Source organism: Stenella coeruleoalba (genome assembly GCF_951394435.1).
Source record: "Stenella coeruleoalba genome assembly, chromosome: 5".
NCBI lineage: Eukaryota > Metazoa > Chordata > Mammalia > Artiodactyla > Delphinidae > Stenella > Stenella coeruleoalba.
In genome coordinates this window covers 136,741,549-136,767,993 of record NC_137150.1, presented here as the reverse complement: position 1 = coordinate 136,767,993, position 26,445 = coordinate 136,741,549, and the positions used below count along the sequence as shown (strand labels likewise).

At 37.7% G+C, this 26,445-nt stretch overlaps 1 protein-coding gene across 12 annotated transcripts in view; it reads right to left on the bottom strand.

Annotated features, from left to right (window-relative positions):
• Window positions 1–26,445, bottom strand: part of DYRK1A (dual specificity tyrosine phosphorylation regulated kinase 1A) — a 145,537-nt gene that overhangs the window by 7,099 nt on the left and 111,993 nt on the right. For all 12 annotated transcript variants that reach the window (XM_079921794.1, XM_079921799.1, XM_079921801.1 and 9 more), the window contains 7 exons: window positions 24,555–24,743; window positions 21,000–21,147; window positions 16,770–17,056; window positions 14,067–14,213; window positions 12,061–12,201; window positions 3,424–3,730; window positions 2,817–2,941 (listed from right to left, as the gene is read on the bottom strand). In XM_079921794.1, the coding sequence (XP_079777920.1) occupies window positions 2,817–2,941; window positions 3,424–3,730; window positions 12,061–12,201; window positions 14,067–14,213; window positions 16,770–17,056; window positions 21,000–21,147; window positions 24,555–24,743 (1,344 nt within the window). The remainder of the gene's footprint in view (window positions 1–2,816; window positions 2,942–3,423; window positions 3,731–12,060; window positions 12,202–14,066; window positions 14,214–16,769; window positions 17,057–20,999; window positions 21,148–24,554; window positions 24,744–26,445) is intronic.

Below are 26,445 nucleotides of genomic sequence, written 5' to 3'. Positions count from 1 at the left end.
GAGCCTGTGCTCCGCAACGGGAGAGGCCACAACAGTGAGAGGCCCGCGTACGGCAAAAATAAATAAATAAATAAAAATATATGTAAAACATGTTAAAATAAAAAAAACAAGATGTGTGCACGGTATGCTACCATTTGTGTACAAAGGTTAGGTGAAGGATATACATTTGTATTTGCTTGCATATGTATAAAACATCGCAGAAAGACTACATAAAACTAATAACATTAATTTAGAAACTGGGAGAAAGGGATGGAAGAAGGAAGGTCGTTCTAAAGAATTAGGGAAAGCCTCTGGCCATGATATTTGAGACCTGAAGGATATATAGTAGTCACCAAAGCAAAGACAGAGGAAAAGCTTATTCCAGGCTGAGCACGGTCAATGTGAGAAATGTGAAAGGGAACATGGTATACAGTCTGAAAAATGAAAAAAAAAAAAATTCCAGGAAGACCAGAATGAATGAAGAGGAGGAAGGATGCCTGGGTAGGAGCCAGATGACAGAAATCACTGAATCCTGTGTAAGAAGTCGCAATTTTTTTTTTAAGTACAAGAGAAAGCCAGAAACTGGCTGAAAGCAAGGGAAAGAGCTGGATCAGACTGCTCTACTGAACATTCACTAGGCTGCAGAGAAGAGAACAGAGGCGAACTGGTGAATGAAACTGGACGCTGGAAGTCCGGTTGGAATAATCTTTACAGCAAGATAAGCTAGAGATGATTGTACCAAGCGGGTGAAGTAGAGAGAACAGACACATATGTAGGATATTCAGAATCCATACTATTTACCATTGGATTCAAGGTGGGGGGTGAGGGAGAGAGGAGTCAAGAATGAACTCCCCAGGTGCCAGGTGTACGACCTGAGCAAATGGGTAAATTCAGGGCCACTTGTATTGATACAGATAAAAGGAGATGAGCTTTGGCGGAGGAGAAAATGATGACATCAGTTTATAGGATGCATTTGCAGTGTTATGCTGTAGGGACTTCCAAAACGGTATTTATAGTAAATGATTAGAAATAAAGTTGTGGGGCTCAGGAGTGAAGTCTAGATCAGAAATAAAGACATAAAGTGACCGACATCGAGATGGTAGCTGCAGTCATTGGTAAGAGCAGGTGAGGTCACCAGGAAGTGTTTAAGGTGAGAGACAGGACACAGACCACCCACGTTTACGTGGCCGCGGGGGAGCAGAGAATCCAAAAAGGAGACAGTGAAGGAAGGAGGTGGGCTGGGATGAGGGCCATCCTGTCCGGGAAGGCAGAGGAGAGTGCTACAAAAAGCATGGAGAGGGGCTTCCCCGGTGGCGCAGTGGTTGAGAGTCCCCCTGCCGATGCAGGGGACGCGGGTTCGTGCCCCAGTCCGGGAAGATCCCACATGCCGCGGAGCGGCTGGGCCAGTGAGCCATGGCCGCTAAGCCTGCGCGTCCAGAGCTTGTGCTCTGCAACGGGAGAGGCCACAGCAATGAGAGGCCCGCGTACCGCAAAAAAAAAAAAAGCACAGAGAGGCCAGGGCTGTGTCAACGTGAGTGAGGACCAGAGAGTGACAAGTGACTGAGTGTCTGCCGGGCTCCTCAGTAATGACCACTGTGACTCCACAGGAACAGTTTCCTGAGTTGGGAAGCAGCCCAACTGGAGCAGCTGAAGACTTCTTAAAGGGTGAAGTAATAGTAGCAGAAATGTGGGGCGAGGAAGACAAGGGCCAGGGAAAGGTTTTGCTTCAGATGGGAGAGAGCTGGGGATGATCAGGTGCTGACGGGAAGAAGGCGAGCAGAGGACACAGGGGCCAGTGGCTGAGCAGGGCCAAGTCCTGTGCAGGTGGGAGGAGAGGGGCAGGGCCCGAGGTGGCTGACCCCAGGCAGGAGCTGCTGCCCCTGCTGACAAGGGGCCGGAGAAAGGGGACAAGCACACATGGCGGTGGGGCGAGGTGGCTGGTGACACGCAGTGAAGCGCTCCTTTCTGAGGATTGTTCCTTACACAGTGAGGAGTGAAGGAGAGCAGAGAAGGGGAGGCAAAGGTTTCTAGCAAGAGTAGGAGAGTCTGAAGCAATTATTAAAGAGAATGGGAGCACGATGAGATGACCTGAGAAACATGCAAGCTTGCCCAAGTAGATGCTGGTGACTACAAATTAACAGGGGTAACTATGCATCTACAGATATGCCTTTCTCCACCAGCACTCAGCTGCCCCAGTCCCAAGAATGGGCAGTGATATTCATCAACTTCCATTTTATTTCTCATTAGATAATATACTTGCCTCTCACTGTAAACATCATAATGCAGTACTCAGTATGAATTAACTTATTATTTTACAAAGAGTATTTAATAAATATTCTACCATCATCTGCTTCACCCCTTAAAAAAATTTACTTAATTAGATCCTCTTTAACAAAAAACCTTCAAAACAAAAAATGGAGGTGAAAATCAAACCACAAACTGATTCAGAATCTAGGACTGTCAGTGATAGCAGATCACAAGAGGCAGTGGAGTGCAGTAATTAAGATCACGCACCTCGGAAAGTTCCCTAAACCTTGAAGTCACAGTTCCCAAAGTAAAATGAAAATCCAAACAGGGCAAGGCTCAAAATGCTGCCGGAGTAAACAAGATAAACAAACACCTGGAGCAGCTGCTGGTACGCACTCAATAAACGGGAGCTATTTCTAAACACGGAGGGAAAATGTTGCAAGGATGTGTAAGTTAGAATTCCTTACAACCAAGGAAGATATGAACCTTTTAGAGTAAATGACATTATCATTCTAAAACCACTTGGCATCCAACACTGGTACGCCTGGGCACAGTGGAGGGCGTGAATGAAGGGCTGTGTGACTGCTCACCTGGGGACTGTGTGTCTCACAGTCCATGGCCTGGACAGCAGCTGTGAAGTGCCCGCCGCTGTGCCGATGCTGGTGCGTTGGGTCCGACCTGGCTCTCCCACTGTTGCTAGTCCCCGATGACCCACCTGAAGCATCACAACACGGTACAGCTTGTGAGTGTAAAGTTAATTCTGTTCAAGTATATATCCTAAAACTATAACATTAAAACGGGAAGTGAGTCACCAAAAAAAATCTGTATTAACCTGAAGTATACCAGGAAGGCTTCCAATTCTCTATGTTCTTTCACATCAACCACTGAACTAAAATATGACCAAGTTTGGTTAAGTCAGGGGAAAACTCAAGCATGTGAACCAAGTATTTCCATTTTAAAAACAATTTTAAAATTTGGCTAATAAGGAGTATTGTTTCCAAGCAGAATTTATTATACGCATAATTAAGTATTAGAGCTTTGGGGGAGGTGAATTTTTTTACTAGCCACAAAGAACAGGTTCGGGAAAAATAATTCCTCCCACCCATTAACAAACTTTAAAAAACTTTAAAATAACCCCCACTTTGTAAAGAAAAGAGGAAACATTTCAAAGCCTAATATAATATCAAAAGAACAGACCTGAGCTTGAAGATGTACTGGAGGTGGTGCCCGAAGACTGTGACTGCTCCATGGCAGGACTCGTGGATACACTATTACTTGTGTTTGTACCTTCATCAGCTGTTTTCTTGAAAAAACTGTGCTGCAGGGCATAGTAAGGTTGAATTCGAGTTTTGGGGTCATAATCAAGCATCCTTAAAATGAGGTCTTTGAACTTCAAGTAGTCAGCTACTGTATGACCCGATTCCCCAGCACGACGCCCACCAGGTCCTCCTGTTTCTACTCCGAGAATATTATGAAGTTTGCGGGTTCCTGGTGGTTTATACTCCTAAAGAGAAAAAAGATAAAAAGGCTTTCTCTAAATCTGATGGAATATGTAAAAGCCTACGTAATGTCAAATATGCTTACATGTATGATAATGTTGAGGCCTTTATTAAAAAGAATGCTTTATAGTTAGAGCCTCTATATTTCACACTAATGTGAAATATTCACAATACTATTCACATACTATTCCGATTAAAATACTATTCACAATACTATTCACATACTATTCCGAACACACTGTACTTAGGAGAAATTCACTTTTGAGACCAGAAATGACTATAAAGATCATCTAGCCCAGAGATCAGCAGACTATGGCCTGGCTCAGAGCCTGTTTTTATATAGCCTCCACTATGAATTGTTTTCATATTTTTAAAGATTGTAAAAACAAACAAAACCAAGTAAGAATACTCAACAGAAGCCCACAAAGCCGAAACCTTTACTATGGGGTCCTTTACAAAGGAAGTGTGCCAACCAGTGGTTGTGAACCTCTTTTCTGCCCAATACACCTGTGAACTCAGGGGCACTTACTCAGTAACAGTGGCTCATTAAAGTTTTAAAGATCACTCCTAATAAAGAATCATGGGTCTAACCCTACCTGCTCATATGCAGATAGAAGAATCAGAAGTAAATTATTTATGCCTCATTTTATTGATAGAAAATATGGTTAATAATAAATTGCCTTAACATGTGCTGAGATTTTCTGGGAACTCATTTTAACAGATAACAGTATAACCTTTAAAATCCCTATGAATACGGAATTTATTCAGAATAGTATCATTGGATTTTTGCTTCTAGGTACAATGTAGAAATTCGCAAGAGACCATCGCTCTTACTCTAAAATCAAGAACAAGCCAGGCAGGCACACAACAAAATCACTGCTTTTTAAAAACCTATCAGAGAGCTGAGGACTAAAGAAACCAGATTAACTAAATTCTAGAAAATGAAGAGTCTTTCCTAGGAAAGAAGAGACTTATGGTGGGAGAAGGAGCAAATGCCACAGATGTGACTAAGAAGAGTCCAGCCCAACTCCCAACCAACTTCTAACAGCCACGTGTGGCTGGGCCACAGGACGGGACAGGCAGATGACCCAGGGAGGGTCCCCCAGGGCACTGCAGAGCTGGGTCCAGAGCAGCATTATGGACACAGATCACCCCGAGGCACCAAGAGTTAGCAACGGGTTGCTGGCTGGGCAACAATGCATAAAAGATCTCTGCAGTTTCCAAACACCGCTTAAAACCTATGAAGACAGTGGAGAATAGAATCTAAGTCAAGCAAACAAACAAAACACAGCCCAGATTCAGCTAAACTACAAATGAAACTGACTCAGTCTCATCACACTAGCAGCCTGACAGAGTAAGCAGCATGCCTCTTTCTAAAGGGAAATAAGATTTACTTCCATCTCAACTGTTCTTAAATACAGCAAGTCCAACATACATATAAAAAATTATAGACACATGAAACAAACAAACAAAAAGGGTCCATAATCAAGTGAAAAAAATAGTAGAAAACTCACATATATAAATGACCCAAATGTTGAAACTGACAGACAGGTATTTTAAAATAACTATGGGGCTTCCCTGGTAGCGCAGTGGTTAAGAAACCGCCTGCCAACGCAGGGGACATGGGTTCGGGCCCTGGTCCAGGACGATCCCGCATGCCACAGAGCAACTAAGCCCGTGCGCCACAACTACTGAGCCTGTGCTCTAGAGCCCATGAGCCACAACTACTGAGCCCATGTGCCACAGCTACTGAAGCCCGTGTGCCTAGAGCCTGTGCTCCGCAACAAGAGAAGCCACTGCAACGAGAAACCCGCACACCATGACAAGGAGTAGCTCCCGCTTGCCACGACCAGAGAAAGCCTGCACGCAGCAACAAAGACCCAACGCAGTCAAAATAAATTAATTTTTTTTAAATAACTATGATAAAAAGAATTTACTTCAAAAGTTAGGTAACGTGTGGATAGACTGGGGGGGTGTTATTTAAAACTAGTTTTTTTTCTTTTTTTCTTTTCTTTTTTTTTTTGCGGTACGCGGGCCTCTCACTGTTGTGGCCTCTCGCATTGCGAAGCACAGACTCCAGATGCACAGGCTCAGCGGCCATGGCTCACGGGCCCCGCCGCTCCGCAGCACGTGGGATCTTCCTGGACCGGGGCACGAACCCGTGTCCCCTGCATCGGCAGGCGGACTCTCAACCACTGCGCCACCAGGGAAGCCCAAAAGTATTTTTTTTAAAAAAAAGATAAATTAAGTGAAAACACTAGAACTAAAAGAAATGCAGAGAATCCATTTAATGGTTTTAACAGCAGACTGGGCTCAAGAGAAGAAAAGCAATCAGTGAACTAGAAAGACAGAGCAAAGAAATTATCTAAACTAACACACAAAAAGAAAACAAAATGAATAAACCAGAGACCTCTAATAGTAAGCACTATAACATATATTTAATTGAATAATTAGCAGGAGAAGAGAGAGTGAAGCAGAACAAATATTTAAAAGGATGATGTCTGAGCACTTTCAAAAACTGATGAAAGAGATTAATCCACAGATCTAACAAACTCAGCAAACTCCATGGAGAATAAATACAAGGAAAACTATACATAAGAACCTAATAGTCAAACTGCTGAAAAATCAAACATTAAAAAAAAGCAAAAAAAAAGAGGTTGAACAAAAAGATCTACAAAATTCATACCAGCTTTTATATGTCATGTTTGAGCGTGTCACCCAAATTGCTTGCTTCTTTTCTCTTCCACAGAAGATCCCTGTGCTAAAGGCATTTTCCTTCTTTGTTATATCCCCAAGTTCTCTTTCTCAGCGTGAGAGCGTGCTAAGCGCAGCTTGAGAAGACCCGAGCTTGCTTTCTAGCCCTACCATTCCTTGCTGTGGTCGCCAAAGAATTTATTTAACACTCTTGAATCTCAGTTTTCTGATGTGTAAAAATGGAACTGAGAATATCTATTATTACTATCTATCGTCATCTTATTGTGAGAATCAAATAAAAACATCTTAAGTTATAATAATAAAAAAAAAGCATCAAAATCAGCCAGGGGGAAGACAGAGAAATATTTCATAAAGAAAACAATGCTTAGAAAAACCATTGACTTTTCTTCAGAAACAATGTAATACAGAAAACAATGTCATTAATATATTTAAACAACTAAATTTGTTTAGGTTTACGTAAACCTAAAATTCTATATCAATTTGTAATTTCCATATCCATGGAAAATATCTTCCCAAAAACGAAGGTGAATAAAGGTATTTTCAGATAAGCAACTGCTGAGAGAATTCATCAGCAGAAGTTATTCACTATAAAATAAAAAGTTAAAGGAAGTTCTTCAAGCTGAAGGAACATAATACAAGATTGAAGTCAGGAACTGCAAAAAGAAATGAAAAATTCTATGGGTAAAAAGAAAAGAACTTTTTTTTTCTTTGGGGCTTGCAGGATCTTAGTTCCCCAACCAGGGACTGAACTCGGGGCCGCAGTAGTGAAAGCTCCAAGTCCTAACCACTGGACCACCAGGGAATTCCCAAAAAGAACTTTTTATTTTATTTTTTATGTACTTTTAAATCTCTTTAAAAAATCATTTTTAATTTAAGTAGTCAATGTTTGTGAGGGTTATAACATATGTGTAAGTGATATATAATGACAAGAGACAGAAGGACTTAGATAAAAGCACGTGGTTATCACACGGTTTATAAAGTGATATAACATTTTGTTAAGTTCAACTGGTAAGTTAAAGATGCATACAGTAAAAGCAACACTAAAAATTACACACCGAAGAACAGCTAAACAGTCACTTAAGAAAAGGTGAAATAAAATACCAAAAAGTACTCAACTCAAAAGAAGGCAGTAAAGAAGGAACAGGGAACAAAGAACAGATAAAACAAATAGAATACAAATAAGGCAAAAGTCTAAAACCCAAACCCCTGAATAATTAAATAGGTTAAATATTCATTGTGAAAGGAAGATACTATTTGACTAGATTAAAAAGGATGACTCAACTACATTTTGTATACAGAAGTCATACTTCACATACAAAAGTATGAACAGGTTTACTACAGTAAAAGGGTAAAAAAACCACTATAAAAATGTTAAGAATTAAAAAGCTGGCATAGAGTAATATTAGACAAAGTAGACTCAAAGACAAAAATATTATTAGAGATAAAGAGGAATATTTCATGGTAATGAAAGACTGAATTTATCACCAAGTCTTAAAAATACTAAACAAGTATACCTATTAAGAGAGCTTCAAAAAACATAAAGCAACTGAAGGAGATAAAGACAAATCCAGTATCATCACTAAAAATGAACACTCCTCTCAGTTATTGATAAAACAAATATACACAGACAGACACAAAGTAAGGATGTAAAGATTCTCGAAGAAAGATAAGGCCAACAGGCCCATGAAAAGATGCTCAACATCGCTGATTATTAGAGAAACGCAAATCAAAACTACAATGAGGTATCACCTCACACCAGTCAGAATGGCCATTATGGAAAAGTCTATAAATAATAAATGCTGGAGAGGGTGTGGTGAAAAGGGAACCCTCCTGCACTGTTGGTGGGAATGTAAATCGGTACAACCACTATGGAGAACAGTATGGAGGTTTCTTAAAAACTAAAAATAGAGTTACCATATGATCCTGCAATCTGACTCCTGGACATATATCCAGAGAAAACTAATTCGGAAAGATACAAGCACCCCGATGTTCACTGCAGGACTATTTATTGGGTTGGCCAAAAAGTTCGTTCGCGTTTTCCCATAACATCTTGCAGAAAAACCCGAACTTTTTGGCCAACCCAATACAATAGCCAAGACATGGAAGCAACCTAAATGTCCATCGACAGATGAGTGGATAAAGAAGATGTGGGGTGTATGTGTATATATATAGCGAAATATTACTCAGCCATAGAAAAGAATGAAATAATGCCATCTGCAGCAACATGGATGGACCTAGAGATTATCATACTAAGTGAAATAAGCCAAACAAAGAAAAATAGATCACTTATATGTGGAATCTAAAAAAAAAAAAAGGAAAAGAAAAGAAAGATGCAAATGAACTGACTTTCAGAACAGAAACAGACCTACAGACATAGAAAACAAATTTATGGTTACCAAAGGGGAAAGGGATGGGAGGGATAAATTAGGAGTTTGGGATTAACATATACACACAAGTATATATAAAACAGATAACCAACAGGGACATACTAGATATTTTGCAATAACTTAGAAGGGAAAAGAATCTGAAAAAGAATATATATATGTATGTGTAACTGAATTACTATGCTGTACATCTGAAACTAATACAACATTGTAAATCAACTACATATACTTCAATTTAAAAAAAACTTTTAAAGGAGAGTATCTTCATAAACTTGAGGAAGGTAAAGATTTCTTAGAATACAAAAAACACTATTCATTAAAAAAAAGAAATTAAATTTCCTGCTCATTAAAAACTACTACTAAGGAAAGAAATAGGCGAGGTGCAGTCTGAGAATACTGACAACATGTATGTGACAAAGGACTTATATCCATTACATGTTAAAAAAAAAGGAACTCCTACAGCTCAACAATTAAACATCCCAATAACAAACAGGCAAAAGACTGGAAAGACTATCACAAAAAAGAAGATACACGAATGGCTAATGAGCACATGAAAAGGTGGTCACTATCATCAGTCATGGGGAAATGCAAATGAAAACCACTATATATACCCATTAGAATGGCTAAAATCAAGAAGACCAACCACATCAAATGGTGAGGATGTCATGCAACTGCAACTCTCATACCTGTGGGGATGCAAAATGATAAAACTGTGGGAAACTGTTTGCTCTTTTCTTATGAAGGTAAACACACATACACCCTATGATCTGGTAATTCTACTTCTAAGTAGTGAACCCAGAGAAATGAAAATTTAAGTGTACAAAAGTTGATACAAGAATGTTCCCAGTAGCCTTATTCATAATAGTCCTAAACTGGAAACAACCCAAACATCCACTGACAGGTAAATATAAATACAGTATTTCCATTCAATGAAATACTATGAAGCAATAAGATGGAGTAACTTCTGAGACACAATATGGATGAATCTCCAAAAACAATGTCTGTTAAGTGAAAGAAACAAAGTAATAAATACTATACAGATCCCATTTACATGAATTTTTCCTATGAATAGTCAAAACTAACCTATGATGACAGAAATCAGAAACTGAGGGTGAGATGACAGAAAAGGATATAAGAGGTGGTGGAAGTACTTACTCTATGCCTTGTTTTAGGTAGTGGATATATACTGTTGTATTTAAAAGTTAAAAAGTTAGAACACTTAAGACACTCATCTTACTGTGTATAAATTATACTTCAACAAAACGGTATCGTTTATACTCTTAATTCTTCATCCCCTTTCCCCACCAAAGGAAAAAAATAGATAGTAGGTATGGATTTCATTACTAGGAAGCTAAAATGGGCCCTTGAAACATAAAATGAGAAATTAAAAATAAAATCACTAAGGAAATAAAGCAAACAAATATACCCAATGATGGTGCATGCACACCTGTTTATACTTACGGTTAAAATCCCTAGTGCATCGTTACAATGTAACCATTTGGTTATGGATTTGATTTTTTTGTTGCTGAAAATTTATTTCTATTCAAAGAGAAGTAATTATCTTACACTTTAAAAAATAAAGTTTCTTAAGTCAGCTGCTTAATTGCAGCTAAAGAAAACCTCAAATAATCTATGGTTAATTAATATGTATTAAATGTGGGTCAAGATACTCACTTTCAATTTTAAGGGAAAAGATTTAACTACTCTTTTCTGAAATGTCCCCCCTAAACAATTTAAAATAATTATACCTGAATTTTGGAGAAATGATAGGTTACAACTCATTGTGACTTAACTGTGGTTTTATAAGGCAGAGATTAGGGAAATGGAATGAGATGAATGTTTCATTTAGAAAAAGGAAAAAAAACAGCAGCAGCAGAAGAAAAAAAAACTTCAAAGTGGAAAAAGAAGTGGTAGCCTGTACTGCAGAGAGATAAAAACATAAAGAAGGCTTCACATCCTCCATGCTAATTAAAATCAACTGGTAGGAGCAACCTTGAATGCTGCAGAAGCTAAGGACTCCTAGGCTGTGTTTTGGTTCAATGGGAAAAGGCACCATGACTGATAAAGCTATGTGGACAAAGGCAAAAGGATTCAGGATGTCTGCTTGGTATTTTCCATCCCTTCCTTATGGGGAGTAGGCATAATTTAGCTGCCAGATATTACAATGCTTGGAACTTCAGAGAATAAGGCAAAATGCAGTAAGTTACAAATCAGTTGTGAAAGATAGTTATATATATGTATTATTTTTTTTAATATTCTTAAAAAAAACCCCATTTGATATTAAGAGTTAAGACTCCATAGCTGAAGGTGAATTACAGCACATAAGCATCATCTTCAATTCACTGGAAATGACACCTGGTGGCAGCATCGCTAAAACGCAAGGGCAAAATAAAAAGTATAGCAAAAATAAAATCTAAGTGTTGAAAACGCAAAAACTACAATCACAAGGTGTCTGGTATATGTATCACATACAATCACAGATTTATAGATTATTTTCATCTTATACTAGAAACAAGCTAGATTACAAAACATATGTTTATTTTCAGATATATAAAACAAAGATGTAAATCAAGATGCAAAACTGTTATCATTTACTCTATTAAACTGACACAGTTTAGGTCTCTGAAAAAAGTTCTCAGATAGAAGAAAATTACTAAAACGTACCTAACGTGTTTAAAAACCTCACTTAAATTTTAAAGATTTTGGAGATGTGAAACTCCTGTTACCCAAGCTAGGAATCTGAAATCTATCAAAAGGACCATTTAGTCAGTTCATATTCTTGTCACAAACTGCTTAAGAATCCTTTTCTCTCATCTGAACTTAAAAAAAAAAAAAAAAAGCCATTTACTGCAATTATGACTTCCACTGTTCACAGCTGCAGTATTGTTAACTGTGACTTCACTACGTACTCAAACTATGAGAAACAAAGGTCAAACTTACTAATTCTACTGTGGAAACAAGGCATGGTGATTTGATCAGCTACCTCAAAAGGCAGACATACAGTTTCAAAATGAAGCCTTAAAGAGCACTAAGCAAACACTGGTCCATACAGGTAGTTCAGGTCAAACTCTATAACCAACTTATGAAGAAAATATACATACCTAAGTTATCAGTGGAACTACTGTTAATAACTGACTTCAGCAACACTGATTTCAAGTAAATACAAAATGCGCTATATAAAGACAGCTCAGTAAAAGAAATAACAAAGGCTCAAAAAAATTATTTCCCTATTTTACCCGTTTTCCATCTTTGGTCTTCTTTAAGTTCCAAGTGCCATCTGGCAACTTCTCAAAGAACTTTCTTGCTTTTGGTGCTTGGTCAAGAATATGAGCAGGTGGAATACCCAGAACTTCCACTATTTTATTCATCTGATCTACCTGTATTAAAAATAAAAACAAAACACCTGTAATTTCTACTGTAGGAGATCCTATCTGTGCTCATCCATCCATTCATTCATTCATAAATTAGAAATAAATAAATCGAGCATCTCCTGTGTGCGGGGCACTCCTCGGGGCAGTAAGCATAGAATAATGAACAAAAGAGATAAAGTCCCTGCTCTCCTTGAGCCCCACACTCCACAGAGGGGAGGGCACACAATGAAGCAAACACGTACATCCATGGGATGGCAGGTGGTCACGGATACAATGGAGAGTAAGGAAATGACTGGAGGGAGTTTTAAAGTTTAAGTTTTGGGAGAATTTTAGTTAAATAATCACACAGAGAAAAAAAAAACCCAAAGGCTTAAAAGTGTGGACCCAATGAAAGTATTTTTTTTAAGTGCAGATTAATTCACTCAAATACTGAGCGTCTACTATATGCTGGAAACCATGCGCACTAGAACACAGCAATAAACAAAACAAAAATCCCTGCCCCAAAGTTTGTGTTGTAGAGGAAGAGATCACCAAGAAGCAAATACATAATAAGCAAATACATATCAGGCGACCACTAAGAACCATGGAGAAAATTAAAAGGGGATGGAGAGTGAGAAGGGCACTGCAACTTAAAATAGGGTGTCACGAAAGGCTTCCCCGAGAAGGTGACGTGAGAGCAAAAACATGAAAGCCGCAAGGGCAGGAGCAAGAGCACTCCAGGCACGGAGCAAAGAATGAACGTAAGGGCCCTGGTACAAGCCTGTGGTTCGTTCGTAGGGACCTGAGAGAGAGCTGTGTGTGCTGGGCCGGGAGACGGCAGGGGCGGGGCGGGGCGGGGCGGGGCAGGACAGCAGGGAGAGGTGGAGAGAGAACAGGAGACAGAGGGAGTAAGGGATTTTCAAGCTACTCAAAAGGACTGGCTTTCACCATGAGTGAGATGGAAGCCACTGAAGTTTCAGATGCTCCTAATATTGTTTAAGCCCATGAAAAAGGTACTATTACCTTTATATTATTTATTATTAAAAGAAAACCAAAGACACACTTATGGCAGCTCTGCCAAAAAGTAGCTCACTGGCTAGAGTGAAGTGAATTAAAAGGAAGGAGGAAGGGACACGTTTCTGGCACTATTTACTGACAGTTGTATAACCCAGTTCAAGTCATGAAATTTCATTAGTCTTTCTTTTCTCACATATAAATGAATGGACTGATCACAATCTGCAATGGTTAACTTTTCTTTAATAAACAAAACACAACAGGATCCCACAAGCAAACAGTTTTAAGACCAATGAAAGCCCATTCTTCTGACTGTAAGGGAGCTTGGCCTCCCTCTCCCTTGCCCTCCCTCCTCCCAGGCACTGCCTCTGACCTTCAAAAATCTTCTAAGAACACAGAATAAACACCTGTGGACTCGCTCTGAAATTCTATAGTCCTAATTTACCCTGAATTATTCAGATCAAATATTCATCAACAACTACTAGTCATCATTTACTTTAATTTCAAATCATACTCTCAAAATTTACAGTCACGTTTACACTGTTTTTAGGGTGGTCCTCATTTCTTCATTATCATCTTTTTCTGTTCTTATACTTAAAATCTGTAAAATTTATACCAAAATACTTAACATTTTCTAATCTAATTTATTGCTCTCCTCCACTGGCAGATTGAAAGATCTCGCTTCCCGTCTTACAATTCTAAACTCACCGTTACATAATTGAAAAAAAATTTTAAATGGATAAAATAAGTTCAAAACTGACCTAACACTTGAATGATAAAAGTTGGTAAATAGACATCTTTTCCTAAAAACAACTTTCAGATTATACTGTCAGAGACTGAAAACAAAAACAGAATTTTTAAAGCAATCCATCATATACCTCATTGGCTCCACTGAACAGAGGTTCTCCAGTGTGCATTTCAACCAAAATACACCCAAGGGACCACATGTCGATAGCAAGGTCATAAGGCATTCCCAGTAGCACCTCTGGAGACCGATAAAAGCGACTCTGAATATATTGGTATATCTGAAATATATTTCAAAATAGTATTAATTCCAAAACAAGTTTTGTTTAACTGTGGTCAACAATGAATTAAGAACACAAGTCTAATATTAACAGCAAAAAATAACTGGGTTATTAGAGTTCCATTTACTGATTTCAACATTAGACTATGAATACTGTTTAAAGAACTAAACGTTTCAAGGGAGTCGTAAATCTGTGAAATGAAAAAAAAATATATATATATATATATATAATTCAAGCCCTTTCATTTAGTTCAATCCTAACCGGTAACCAAGATATAGCTTAAACAATTATGCCTTATTAGAAGAAAATATTATTGAGAACAATTTATCTCCCTACTATTCTTTCCTGCTATGGCTGGTACTTGGTTTACCATTAATTTAACAGCTCAATTGTATCTAAATTAACCTGAAAGACTTTTTTCAGGTTAATTCAAAGCATTAAGAAAGACTCAAACTCAGTACAATGTAATTGAAATTTCAGACATCTGTACTGTACTAGTCTCACAGATAAATCTAGAAACACTGCCACATAAAGATTCAATTGGGAGTCGTTTCTGACTAATCACTTCTCTACCCTGTCCTCCTCCATCTCATTCTAAGACTTCTTAGAAAAAGAAATCTTGAAATGGATTATTTTCGATGAAGTAATCTGAGATGTCTTCAGAGACCAATTCATCTTCACCTGGCCATTTAAAATTTGTATCTAGAAATACTACAAAAGCAAAGATAGTTTTACTAAAAAAGGGGAGAGAAACAAAATCCTCCTACCCAAACTCCCTAACTTAACACTCAAACAAGGCAGCCAGCAGCATGGAGCCGCTTCTCACGAAAGCTTCTGTGACTTCCACAACTCCAGCCAAATCTGAGAACCATCCCATGCCTCCACTAGCAGGTCAGCTCAACCTTAAGGCCTGCTCAGAGTGAAGAAAGCCTAACTGAAAGGGACCAGAAAGAACTATTACATTTCCAAGTTTTTATAAGCCAATGGCATCGTGAAGCCCCAAAGACTCCCTACTACTGAGACTTATTTCCCAGCTTAGGAAAGGAAGTTTGTCACCTACCTATCCAGCTGCTTAAAGCAGTAGTCGGGTTATCTACAAGCCTGTGTGTGCCAGGATCGTCTAAGAAACTTTTTTTGAAACATACTTGCCCTGCCACCTTCTAACACTGAGCCAGCAGACCTAGAATAGGGCCACTGCATGTCTGTTTTGGAAATGACTTCCCATGGGATTCTGATACACTCACATAGTTAAAAAACTCACTGAGCTAGAGGTATAGCTGTTTCACTTTGGCTGGAGAGAGATAGTAGTGCTTGATATCACGGCGGCATATATGATTTGGTTTAAATAGGAAAAAATTTTACAAGTCTAAAATCTATTCAAATGACTCTCAAGATGGGCACATATTTTCCATTTACAATATACTTGATCCCTATTAACAACTATGAGCATCTTTTGATTTTCAGAGGCATCCGAAACTGCAAACTTTGCTTCCTATTCCTTCCATTTTTAAAAAGTATTTCAATGTAGCATTGCTACCATAAGATAATTTTCAGAAAATAACAAAAAGACAATCTTGTTAACTGACCATAAACCTTCATGATTAAATTAACCTACTGTATTTAAAAGCTGGAATAAAGTTGGATAGGAAATTTCACTAATTTGGAAAAACAAGAAATGGAAAGCCAATATGAAATAGGAATATCTCCATGTTAGTTATGTTTTTACCTTTTTTTTTAAGAAATGCAGTTTCAATACTTACAAGTAAATAGGAACAACATTTTAAATGAATAAAGTATTATCAAATGGTGACCCTAGTTGGTTTCAAGAAGAGACCATCCTATAACTTCTATTTTATATGCAAAACACTGTTAGAGTAGCTTTCATAATGCTAGAAAGATCAGTAGGAAAAATTTGCTTTCCTAAAATCAGCTAAACCTAAATCTATTTACTGCTATGGACATGTCTGTTTTTAGCACTCTAAAGAAAACTAGTTCGGTGTCATAATTTATAAAACAAAAAAAAGATTTAAACTTATTTATCAAAACAAGTATGTCTATAAACCTAGCAATTTACACTGTATCACTGTGTGTAATGTAAAATTACCTGCATTTTTTTTTACCCATCAGCTTTTGAGGAAAAACATTTATCTCGACCTATATTTAGAGAAATATTTTACAGCAAGGAGTCAATGTTCTATTATTGGAATTTCCCCAAATTTATACTAAGGACCTCTATTTGGGAAATATAGTTACAACAAATCACCTAATATTTAATATATCCATCCCCTCTTTTCTCTTAGACTTTTAGTATACACATAATTTTTTAAGTTAAACTTTAAAAAACTAATACCTTCTAATTCAAAGTTTACTATTTGCATTTTAAAAGGTATTTCCCAAAATAGGTATCAACACAAGGTGATTCAAGTGCTGCATTTTAAAGATAACCATCCTGTAATTACCTCCAAATTGTATACAGATTAATAACATTTCAAGTATCTACTTACAGTCTTTTAACCTAATTCTAATTTTAATTCACAAGTCCTGAAATATACTTACCCTCTGCCCCAGCTGACAAGAACTGCCAAAGTCAACAATCTTGATTGCACTGCGTTTGGGGTTACAAAGAAGGATATTCTCAGGTTTTAGGTCACAGTGAATGATACTAAGTTCTGGAGTCGCAAGGAAAAGCAGTGCAGTGCACATTTGCTGTGCAAACTTTCGTGTTAGGTTCAAAGAGACGCCTCGAAAATTGGTGTTCCTCAACAAGTCATAGAGGTTGTAGGACAGCATTTCAAAAACTAAACAGAGGTGGTTTCGAAACATAAAGTGGCGTTTTAAATGCACTGAAAGAGAAAAAAGTTTCATTTTAAATTATACATACCAATAAAATGAGAATAACATGCACATGAACTCTCCAACAATCTGTAACATGACAATGTCAAATGCAGAGTGAAAATCAAGTTAAAATCTGGAGATCAGCATTCTGCACTAAACAGCACATTCTTTAATCAGTTAAGAATATCTAAATTGTTCATCTGCTGAATTAATATATTAGTGTATAGTGTCTGCCAATATGCAATATAATGCAAGAAGTACCACCAAAATGCCTTGCTTAAAAAAAAATTAAGTCAGGTATGAAAACGCAAGTAGCAAACTGACAAAGAGTACTGAGAATACTTTGATAATTTTATTGTCACTGGTAAGAGAAAACACGTTGTACTCCCTGAAAGCCCTACCTCACAACTTCATCTAAGCTCCATCCACTGGGATGTCCAGCTTGTGACGATGCTGTACTTGGCAGCCCTCTCTGGGAAGGCTTTGATACACATACACAATCTGCTTTGCTGAGCCTTAGATTTCACTAGTGATTTTCTGAAACAATTGTCAAAGGAAGACAGGTTTTTTTTTCTTTTGGGCAAATACAGCAAAGGCTCGAAAATCACATTGCAAGGTACTAGAGTTCATAATCAAGGCATCTGATTATGTTCATCAAACTGGTACATAGGACATCCTGTCCAAGACTGAAGGTTTGGGAAAACTTCAAAATAAAGCTCAATCACAAGAAATTGTGAGTAGGCTTATGAATGGGGAAAGTCTAATAGAATACATTACTTGGTATCACTACTGATCCTCTAAAAAGGCTTAATCGTCGACAAACTGCTTCGAAAAGTTGTGCTTTAAGTATTAACACTGACTTCACATCAGATGAAGTCATTCAATAAAGTAAAGAACTGCCCTTCACTATAAAAATTCTTACACACACCAAACTGAGCACCTATAATTCAACTGGAACGACATAAAAACAACCATTTGTCAAGGCTACCTTCATTTTGGTCTTTTAGTATCATTTAAAACGGAGGTTTCTCTACAGATTTATCTGGAATAACTAGGACAGTATTCAATGTCTGGTCCCTGAGAAAGGGGATACATTGTGTTGTCCTGGTAGGAGCCCTGAACTGTCTCCCTGGAAGCACTGCATGTCAATATAGCTTTTAGATCATTCCTGATACACGTGATCTAAAATTAGGATAAATAACACAACTACTACATGGCTCTATAGGAGTCCATAGTACAACTCAACTCTCACTAACAGTTACATAAGAATGTATAACATCTGTTCTTAATCACTGAGTTCATAGGTTTAAAATTAAGAACATAGCTCCATGTGACATAAGACACCCCAGAGACATGGTCCAAACAAGAGTTCTGACCTGGTTAAGCAGCAGCCGCAAAAGGTAACTGATGTCAGAATTCAAACGTGATTATGACAATCCCTCTAAGAAGCTGTGATTAGAATATTCTTCCAATGGAAGATCAATCCACTCAATTCCACTAATTCATCATTCATTTACTAAGTATCTATAATGTGCTGAGCACTAAAGACACTGTCAAAGAAAGCTCAAACACAAGTATATACATTAAGTTTTTTTAAACTGAACTTTGGGGAGAACAGACGGTTGGCAAGACTTTGTTCTACACTTAAACTGAATGTTCTTTTAACTAGACCGTGGCAGGTACCAAATAATCCAGATAAGAAATTATGCTATGTGGTAAAAAAAGTAAGAGTTTTTAGAAGTTCAAAGACTTAAAGACTATACAACTCATGAGACTAAATTATATTGATCAAATCACTTCAAAATTAAGTTATTTACGTTATAAAAGAGCAATACAACTTCCAGACACCTTAAATTTAATGTACCAACTCTACTGCCATGGCTGTGTCTAAATCTAAAGTTCTTTTTGCTTGTTTTCCAATATAGAAACTCAGTTTCTTAAGACACTGTGCATGAATTCACCTTCTTCCTAAATAAGAACCTTTAAAAACAAAAAAAACTCATCCAAAAGAATATCTGTAATAACTGATGCAATTAATGATCATTAAAGTCAGTTTATTAGAAACAAAAATGACAGCCATTATTATAACATAACCAAGTAGCTAACATTTCGTGTTTTCTTTCAACAAGGCAGAAATAAATTGTTGTAGTAATGCTATCAACGTTTTCTCTACCACTTAAGCAAAAATTCAAAATAAAGCAAGAGTGAGAAAGAAGAAAAAGGGAGGTATGTTTAGAGACTGTAAGTCTAAGGACTGCATCCTTAGAATGTCCTTCTTGGCCTCCTAAGCCCCTTGAACGGAAATGTGCTCACGTTACACTAAGTTGTAACTGAAAGTGAACAGCAAACATGCAGTAAGTGTGAAAAGACTTGAAATACAAATGTTATTACTGTGGGTTTTATCAGACATCTACAGAGAAGGCACTAAGGAAGAAAAATTAATAGTATAAGCTCATTTTATTGCAACAATGAGGAATGAAGGATGTTTCATAAATGAAATTTAATCTGAATATGTGAACCTTACACCTTTAAACATCAATTTTTTTGTTTCTGTTATTTTGGGAGGACTAAAGAACCATAATGCCCTCCCTTCATTTCTTTTTTTTTAAAAAATAAATTTATTTATTTTTGGCTGTGTTGGGTTCTTCGTTGCTGCACGCCGGATTTTTCTCTAGTTGTGGAGAGCAGGGGCCACCCTTTGTTGCGATGCATGGGCTTCTCATTACTGTGGCTTTCCTTGCTGCGGAGCACGGGCCCTAGGCACACATGCTTCAGCAGTTGCAGCATGCGGGCTCAGTAGTTGTGACTCACGGGCTCTAGAGCACAGGTTCAGTAGTTTTGGCGCACGGGCTTAGTCGCTCCGCGGCATGTGGGATCTTCCCGGACCAGGGCTTGAACCCGGGTCCCCTGCAACGGCAGGCGGATTCTCAACCACTGTGCCATCAGGGAAGCCCTCTCCTCATTTCTTAAAAAGGAGTTTGCTAATAAAACTTAACCTCATATGTTTTTCAGGTAAAGTTAGCATTTCTGAAGGTGAGCTGCTAATACATGCCTATAAAACAGTCTGTAATTAATTGACCCTAAGGTCTCTATCTTAAAATTGACATCATTTTGTGTTTACAGTTGGCAGCAATTTGTTTCTTGGTGGCACATAAAATTATGGTGTCTTAGATTTGATTAAGAATAGTATTAAAGAATGTATAATCAGAAGATGTTTTATCCATATATCAATTGGCCCTAGACTTAACTATTTTCATAATTCTTCTGTCTCCTCTTTTTGTATTCAGAAGAAACACCATACGACAATGAAATAAACACAAGCTCTGGAGTTAGGCAGAGGTAGGTTCAGACCCTAGCTCCAAGAGCCCTGGGACCTTGGGTATGTTACTCTTTGTACAAACTACCTGTAATATAAGGATTTACCACCTTCCTTTCAGGACTGCTATGGTTACAGATGATGGAAGAAAACCACAAGGAATATGGTAGTAGTTCAAGAAATGTTGGCTACTATTTCTTGAGGAAGAACCTGAGATCTTGGCTCAGACATTCCAAAAATGGTTCTGTAACCATTAACAACATATTAGCTCACTTCTAATTTCTGAGCTATATTAGAAATGGTTAAAGTTAACACAAAGTGGCCTCTCTATATAAACATGCACCATTAAAGCAAACAAATGACACTTGTAAGTTTGAAAAACAAAAAAAAAACAACAAAAAAAGACACTATTCTCATTTGTTTTTATACTATATACCACCTAGAATGCACGTACCCGAAGATGTAAAATATTACTGCCAGATCAAGTAACGTGTATAAATCTATGCCCTCCAACAGAAATAACTGAATTTTTACCCAATCACTAAGATAAAATCAACATATATTCATACAAAAATAACTCAAATTTGTGGTCTGGGTTAGGGCGCACTGCTTTCTTTGCCTGTTTGTTTGTTTACCTATGTAGTATTTCATTTCAGTGTCATGTTTGTTCATGAGCTCAAGAAGTCGCACTTCTATCTGGGCTTGATTCAGAAAAGCCTTCTTGTTCTTTATTATTTTAATGGCGACCCATTCTTGCTCCACACGATCATACGCCTTTACAACCTAAAAGAGAAAAAAGACAGATGATACCTATTTCATTAATGAACAATTTAACAAGTTTACAGTTCAGCTTAATTGTACATTTATCTAATTCCCCTTTTTCTGACCTTCCTAATTAAAAGAGATCCTATTCGTTTCCATTCAACAGCATCCATTTACTATTTTATTGTCACTTTAAGTCATTTTTCAAATGGATTTCTTCTGCATCCTTACAGTATTTCTAAACATCCACAAAATAGATAACTTTCTTAAAATGAGATTAACTATTTTCCTCCTTCAGAAATAAATTATGAATCTTGACAAGTGCTTTGGGGTTTTTTACCTTTCTTACTAAATAACATTATAAAACAATTCTTCTAACTATTCTTTTAGTAAGAGAAAAACCTGGTTTAAATCCCAAGCATATGTGTGAGATACTTAAAAGGTTCTAAGTCATCTGAAAAATGCAGATAACTTTCTAAATGTGACTTGGATTTTCACAGATAAAAACTTAGGCATACCAGAAGAATTAGTTTACAGTTATTCAATTTAAAAAATATCAAAAACAAATAACCAGGAAAAAAGTTTAAAATGCCAAAATTAGGGGATTTTGAGTTTTAAAATGAGAAGGAAAGTGAAACATTCATGTGCAAATCACCATGCATACCTCTCATTTAAAATTTTACTCATTTAAAACAAGTTTCACACTATTAATAAATTTATACAAAAATCAGGAAATACACAGATAAAACTATATCTCTACAAATCAGAAACTGCTATAAGTGATTAAATATTATATTTATAATATTACAAATAGTCTGAATAGATAATAGTTTTAGATACATTTTCTAGCATATTCAGAAAGTACAGAGATGCAGGTAGAACTCCAAGTGATTCCAATGTGTTGGCTGAGTACCACTGGATTAGAGGAAGAGAATGGAATGCATGGTCCAAGATCACATCAGTCAAGGTTACTGTCAATCATAGATCATAAATCATTCGGCTGAAATCAAACTTGGAATGAAACGTGCAGTATCTCTGGTTTCACCCAATTCTAAAAAAATACTATCTATTGTCTTTTAAATCAGAGGCGACCCATGTAAACATCTGACCAAGTGCTTCTGATATTCTTCTGTTTCACTGACCATATTGACTGTATCAAGAGTTGCAGTTCAGTGCCCAGATCCTAACGGTCTCCAGGACAAAGGCCACTAACATGGACTCAACTATTTACTGACTTAGCAAATAGTTAACTTGCTCAATGCTAAAGCAATGATCTGCAACCCCGAATATCACACATTCAGTAGGGTGTTTTCAAAAATACCCATGCCCAGAATCCAGTCACAGAGACTCTGACTTAACTGCTTGGAGCCTAAGTATCCATCCTCCCCTCCCCACCCCACCCCCAATCCCCAAAGCTCCCTGGAGACTTTCAAAGTGCAATCAGGATTGATGACCACTGGCTTAAGAAATGAAGAAGCTGCTTCTCTGACAAGGATCTGGCAGAGGATTTAGCGGACGTCTGACCAAGTCGGTAAGGAAGACTTTATCTGGTGAGTGACAGGTCCTGACCCTGAACACACCTCAGCCTAGGAGAAAGGCATCAGTCAGTCTGATCTGGTAAAATGGATTTTGATGTCAAATAGGCCTATGTTTTCACAGGTTTACTATGCTGACTTGCTCTTAGGAATCAGAGTATAAGAAAATTAAAGGGGAGGGGGAAAGATCACGGTGAGCTCAAAGACTGAGTATTTAAGGAAAACTAAGTTTAGAGAACAGGCCGTACAGCCACAGTTTTCATGGTGGACATCACAGAAGTTTGAAAAGCGTCCTGTTGAGAGCAACTGCCTAAACGCTGGTGTAATTTTGAAGGTGGACATGACAATCACTCTATCCAGGGTGTTCACGGCCTTACTTAAAAGGTAGAGGCCTCAGAAATGCCTTTCCTTAAAAAGCTCTCAAAGAGAAGCAGAAGCTGCTTCTGACAAAAAGTAATCCTTTCTTAAAGAGGGACTCCCCACACACTGAGAATCCCCTGACTCAGGAGAAAAAGAGGTTACAAATCAAGGGGAAAGGCCCTGAATTACGTATAATTACAAAAATTCTGTGAAATCATGGACAGGGGCAAATGTATTATACATGGGACACCAGGGCCTGGCAGAGCCACACCAGAGTCAGGGGTCTTCTAAGAAGCTTGTTCATATTTCCCTATAGGTTTAATAGCTTGATCTGTCTGGGTCTAGAGCTGTAGCTGCTACTGGCCTGTAGTATACTTTTTGTCCTAAGCATGATTAGACTGACACATGATGAATTTTTCCCCACAGGTTGAAAAGAGGCATGCTTTGCTTTCACTCAGGGCAGGAACAGGTAAGTAAGAGTGTATGCAGGTTCCATAGTTTTAGACAAACCAAAAACAACCTCCAAAATCCAAAATATTGTCCAAGTCAAAAGAAGTATTTGGATTAGAAGTTATTATAGTAACTGACTTGCTGCACAAAAGCTACGAGGCAAAGGAGGCTGGGATTAACAGTAAATCATACCTCAAACAAAAAGGCTCTGTGACTTGATGAGATAAGATAGGGAGATTTACACATGGGAACAGCTGGGGGATCCACTGCCAGAGAAAAGCTTTTTAAAAGTGCAAGGAAGAAGGTCTGACAGCTCTTAGTCTGGGCACAGCTGATGTAAGAGGCTAATGTAGTTAGGGTTTGTGCTTTGTATTGGGATAGGGTGGGCAAGTGAGGAGAAGAGAGCTGTGGGTGGAGAGAAGAGACTAGGAACGAACAAAAAACCAGGTCCACTGGAGTTCCTCCCTCACTCTTCCGGGTAGAAGCGGCCTGAACGACCCCACCCATCGGAACAATGCCAATCACAATATTAGCAACGCTGATGCCATGAGGACTTAAGAGGAGACCCTGGAGACCCTCTGCCCATTTAGAGGCCTGACGGAGCCAGAAGAGGAGCTGAGGAAAAACTTAGGGCACAGCCCCTGGTGTCCCAAGTCTCCAAAGAAGCGAGAGGACATGTGCTGTGCCAGCTGAAAATGGTAATTTTGTTCTCTGTGAGGAGGAGTATCCGACAGGAAGGTAATTATCTCTCTCATACATAACAACGAACCATCCAGAGACTAAAAACCCCACATGAAAGAGGCAATACTGTCTATTAGTGATTAAAATCAACCACTTAGTATTAGTAAAATAACTACTTGATAGCTATAGAAAGTTTTTTTTTAAAAAGTCTAATGGAGTTTTTATAGCTGATGCAGTTTTCTTACCTTTACAGAAAACTATAATAACCCAAATACTTACATATCCGTTGTTTAGATCTATTTGCAAATATTAAAAGTGTACTACTGAGAAAAGGCTATAGTAACATGATTCACTAAGAAGTTCTTTCTAATTTATGAAATTCAGCATCTTCCATTAAATTACCTGTCCAAAGGAACCTTTGCCTATCAAGGAGTCAATTTCGTAACGATCCATCCACTTTTCTCCGTTTTTTACAATATAATCATAGTTATCATCATCATAACCATCATTGTAAACCTTCCGCTCCTTCTTATGACTAGAATCGTCTCCCTGGCCCTGCTGGTGTCTTCGCTTCTTTTTTGCATAGTAAACCTGAAATGAGAAAATAGTGTTAGCTGTGCAATGAAAAATTATTGGGGACGGGGAGCAGTGAGGGCACCATATGTCGAGTACATACAAGACACATCTGCTATCAGTAGGAAACTGATGAATTTTTATTCTTTATAACACACACAAAAATAAAATAAATAATTTTCTATAGTTGCTACTGGAATTACAGAATAACACTGATATATAACAAATGAAAAATATCTACAGTAAAATTCACTTTAGAATTATACTGTTTATACATTTTTTAAATAGGAGATGTTACGTGACCACGCCAAAGTCTCCCACTCAAGAAGAGTAACAGGACCTGATTCATATTTATTTTCTAAACTAAGGTATAATTTATATACAGTGAGATGGTATAGATCTTAGAGAAATGCAAATCAAAACCACAATGAGGTATCACCTCCCACCATCATCAAAATGGCCATCATCAGAAAATCTACAAACAGCAAATGCTGGAGTGGGTGTGGAGAAAAGGGAACCCTCTTGCACTGTTGGTTGGGAATGTAAACTGATACAGCCACTATGGAGGACAGTATGTAGGTTCCTTAAAAAACTAAAAACAGAACTACCATATGACCCAGCAATCCCACTACTGGGCATATACCCAGAGAAAACCATAATTCAAAAAGACACATGCACCCCAATGTTCACTGCAGCACTATTTACAATAGCCAGGTCATGGAAGCAACCTAAATGCCCATCGACAGACAAATGGATAAAGATGACGTGGCACATATATACAATGGAATATTACTCAGCCATAAAAAGGAACGAAGTTGGGTCATTTGTAGGGACGTGGATGGACCTAGAGACTGTCACACAGAGTGAAGAAAGTCAGAAAGAGAAAAACAAATACTGTATATTAACGCATATTTGTGGAACCTAGAAAAATGGTACAGATGAACCAGTTTGCAGGGCAGAAACAGACACAGATGTAGAGAACAAACGTATGGACACCAAGGGGGGAAAGCGGCGGGGGGTGGGGGTGGGGGTGGTGGGATGAATTGGGCTATTGGGACTGACAATGTATACACTGATGTGTATAAAATGGATGAATAAAAAGAACCTGCTGTATAAAAAAAATAAATAAAATTCAAAAATTCAAAAAAAAAGAGTGTATAATATGAAGGACTTTGGGGAAAATGTATACGCTGATGTAATCAACATATGCTAAACAAAATAAAGAACATTTTCATCCTCCTTATATTCGAGTTCCCTCATGCCCCTTTCTAGTCAATCCCAATTTTATATTTGATCCTAGAGCAAAAGATTTTAAAAATGAAAGTTTAAATGTATAATATATGAACTGATGTTTTGCTAATATAAAAAGGGCCTCTGAGACATGCCTAGTTCTTAAGCCTGTAATAACATATTAATGAAAAACAGCCATGCCCCTCCCCCCCCCACTAAAGGCCGTAAACCTTATGGTTGGTCACAGATTCAGTTATTTTCCTTGTATCTATTTTTCTTATAAAGTAGTTTCTAAGACTAGTAAAAAATAATAGGTGGACTAGGCAACAGTCCAGGTAACTGGTAACTAACTTTCAGGAAATTATAAATTACATTGCACAGAGCAACATCAGAAAAACTAGTTTACAAGGTGGCAAAACAGTTAAAAACAAACTTTAACAAAGCTACTGTTAACAGTTTAACAATTTATCAGATATTAGCAAACTGACAT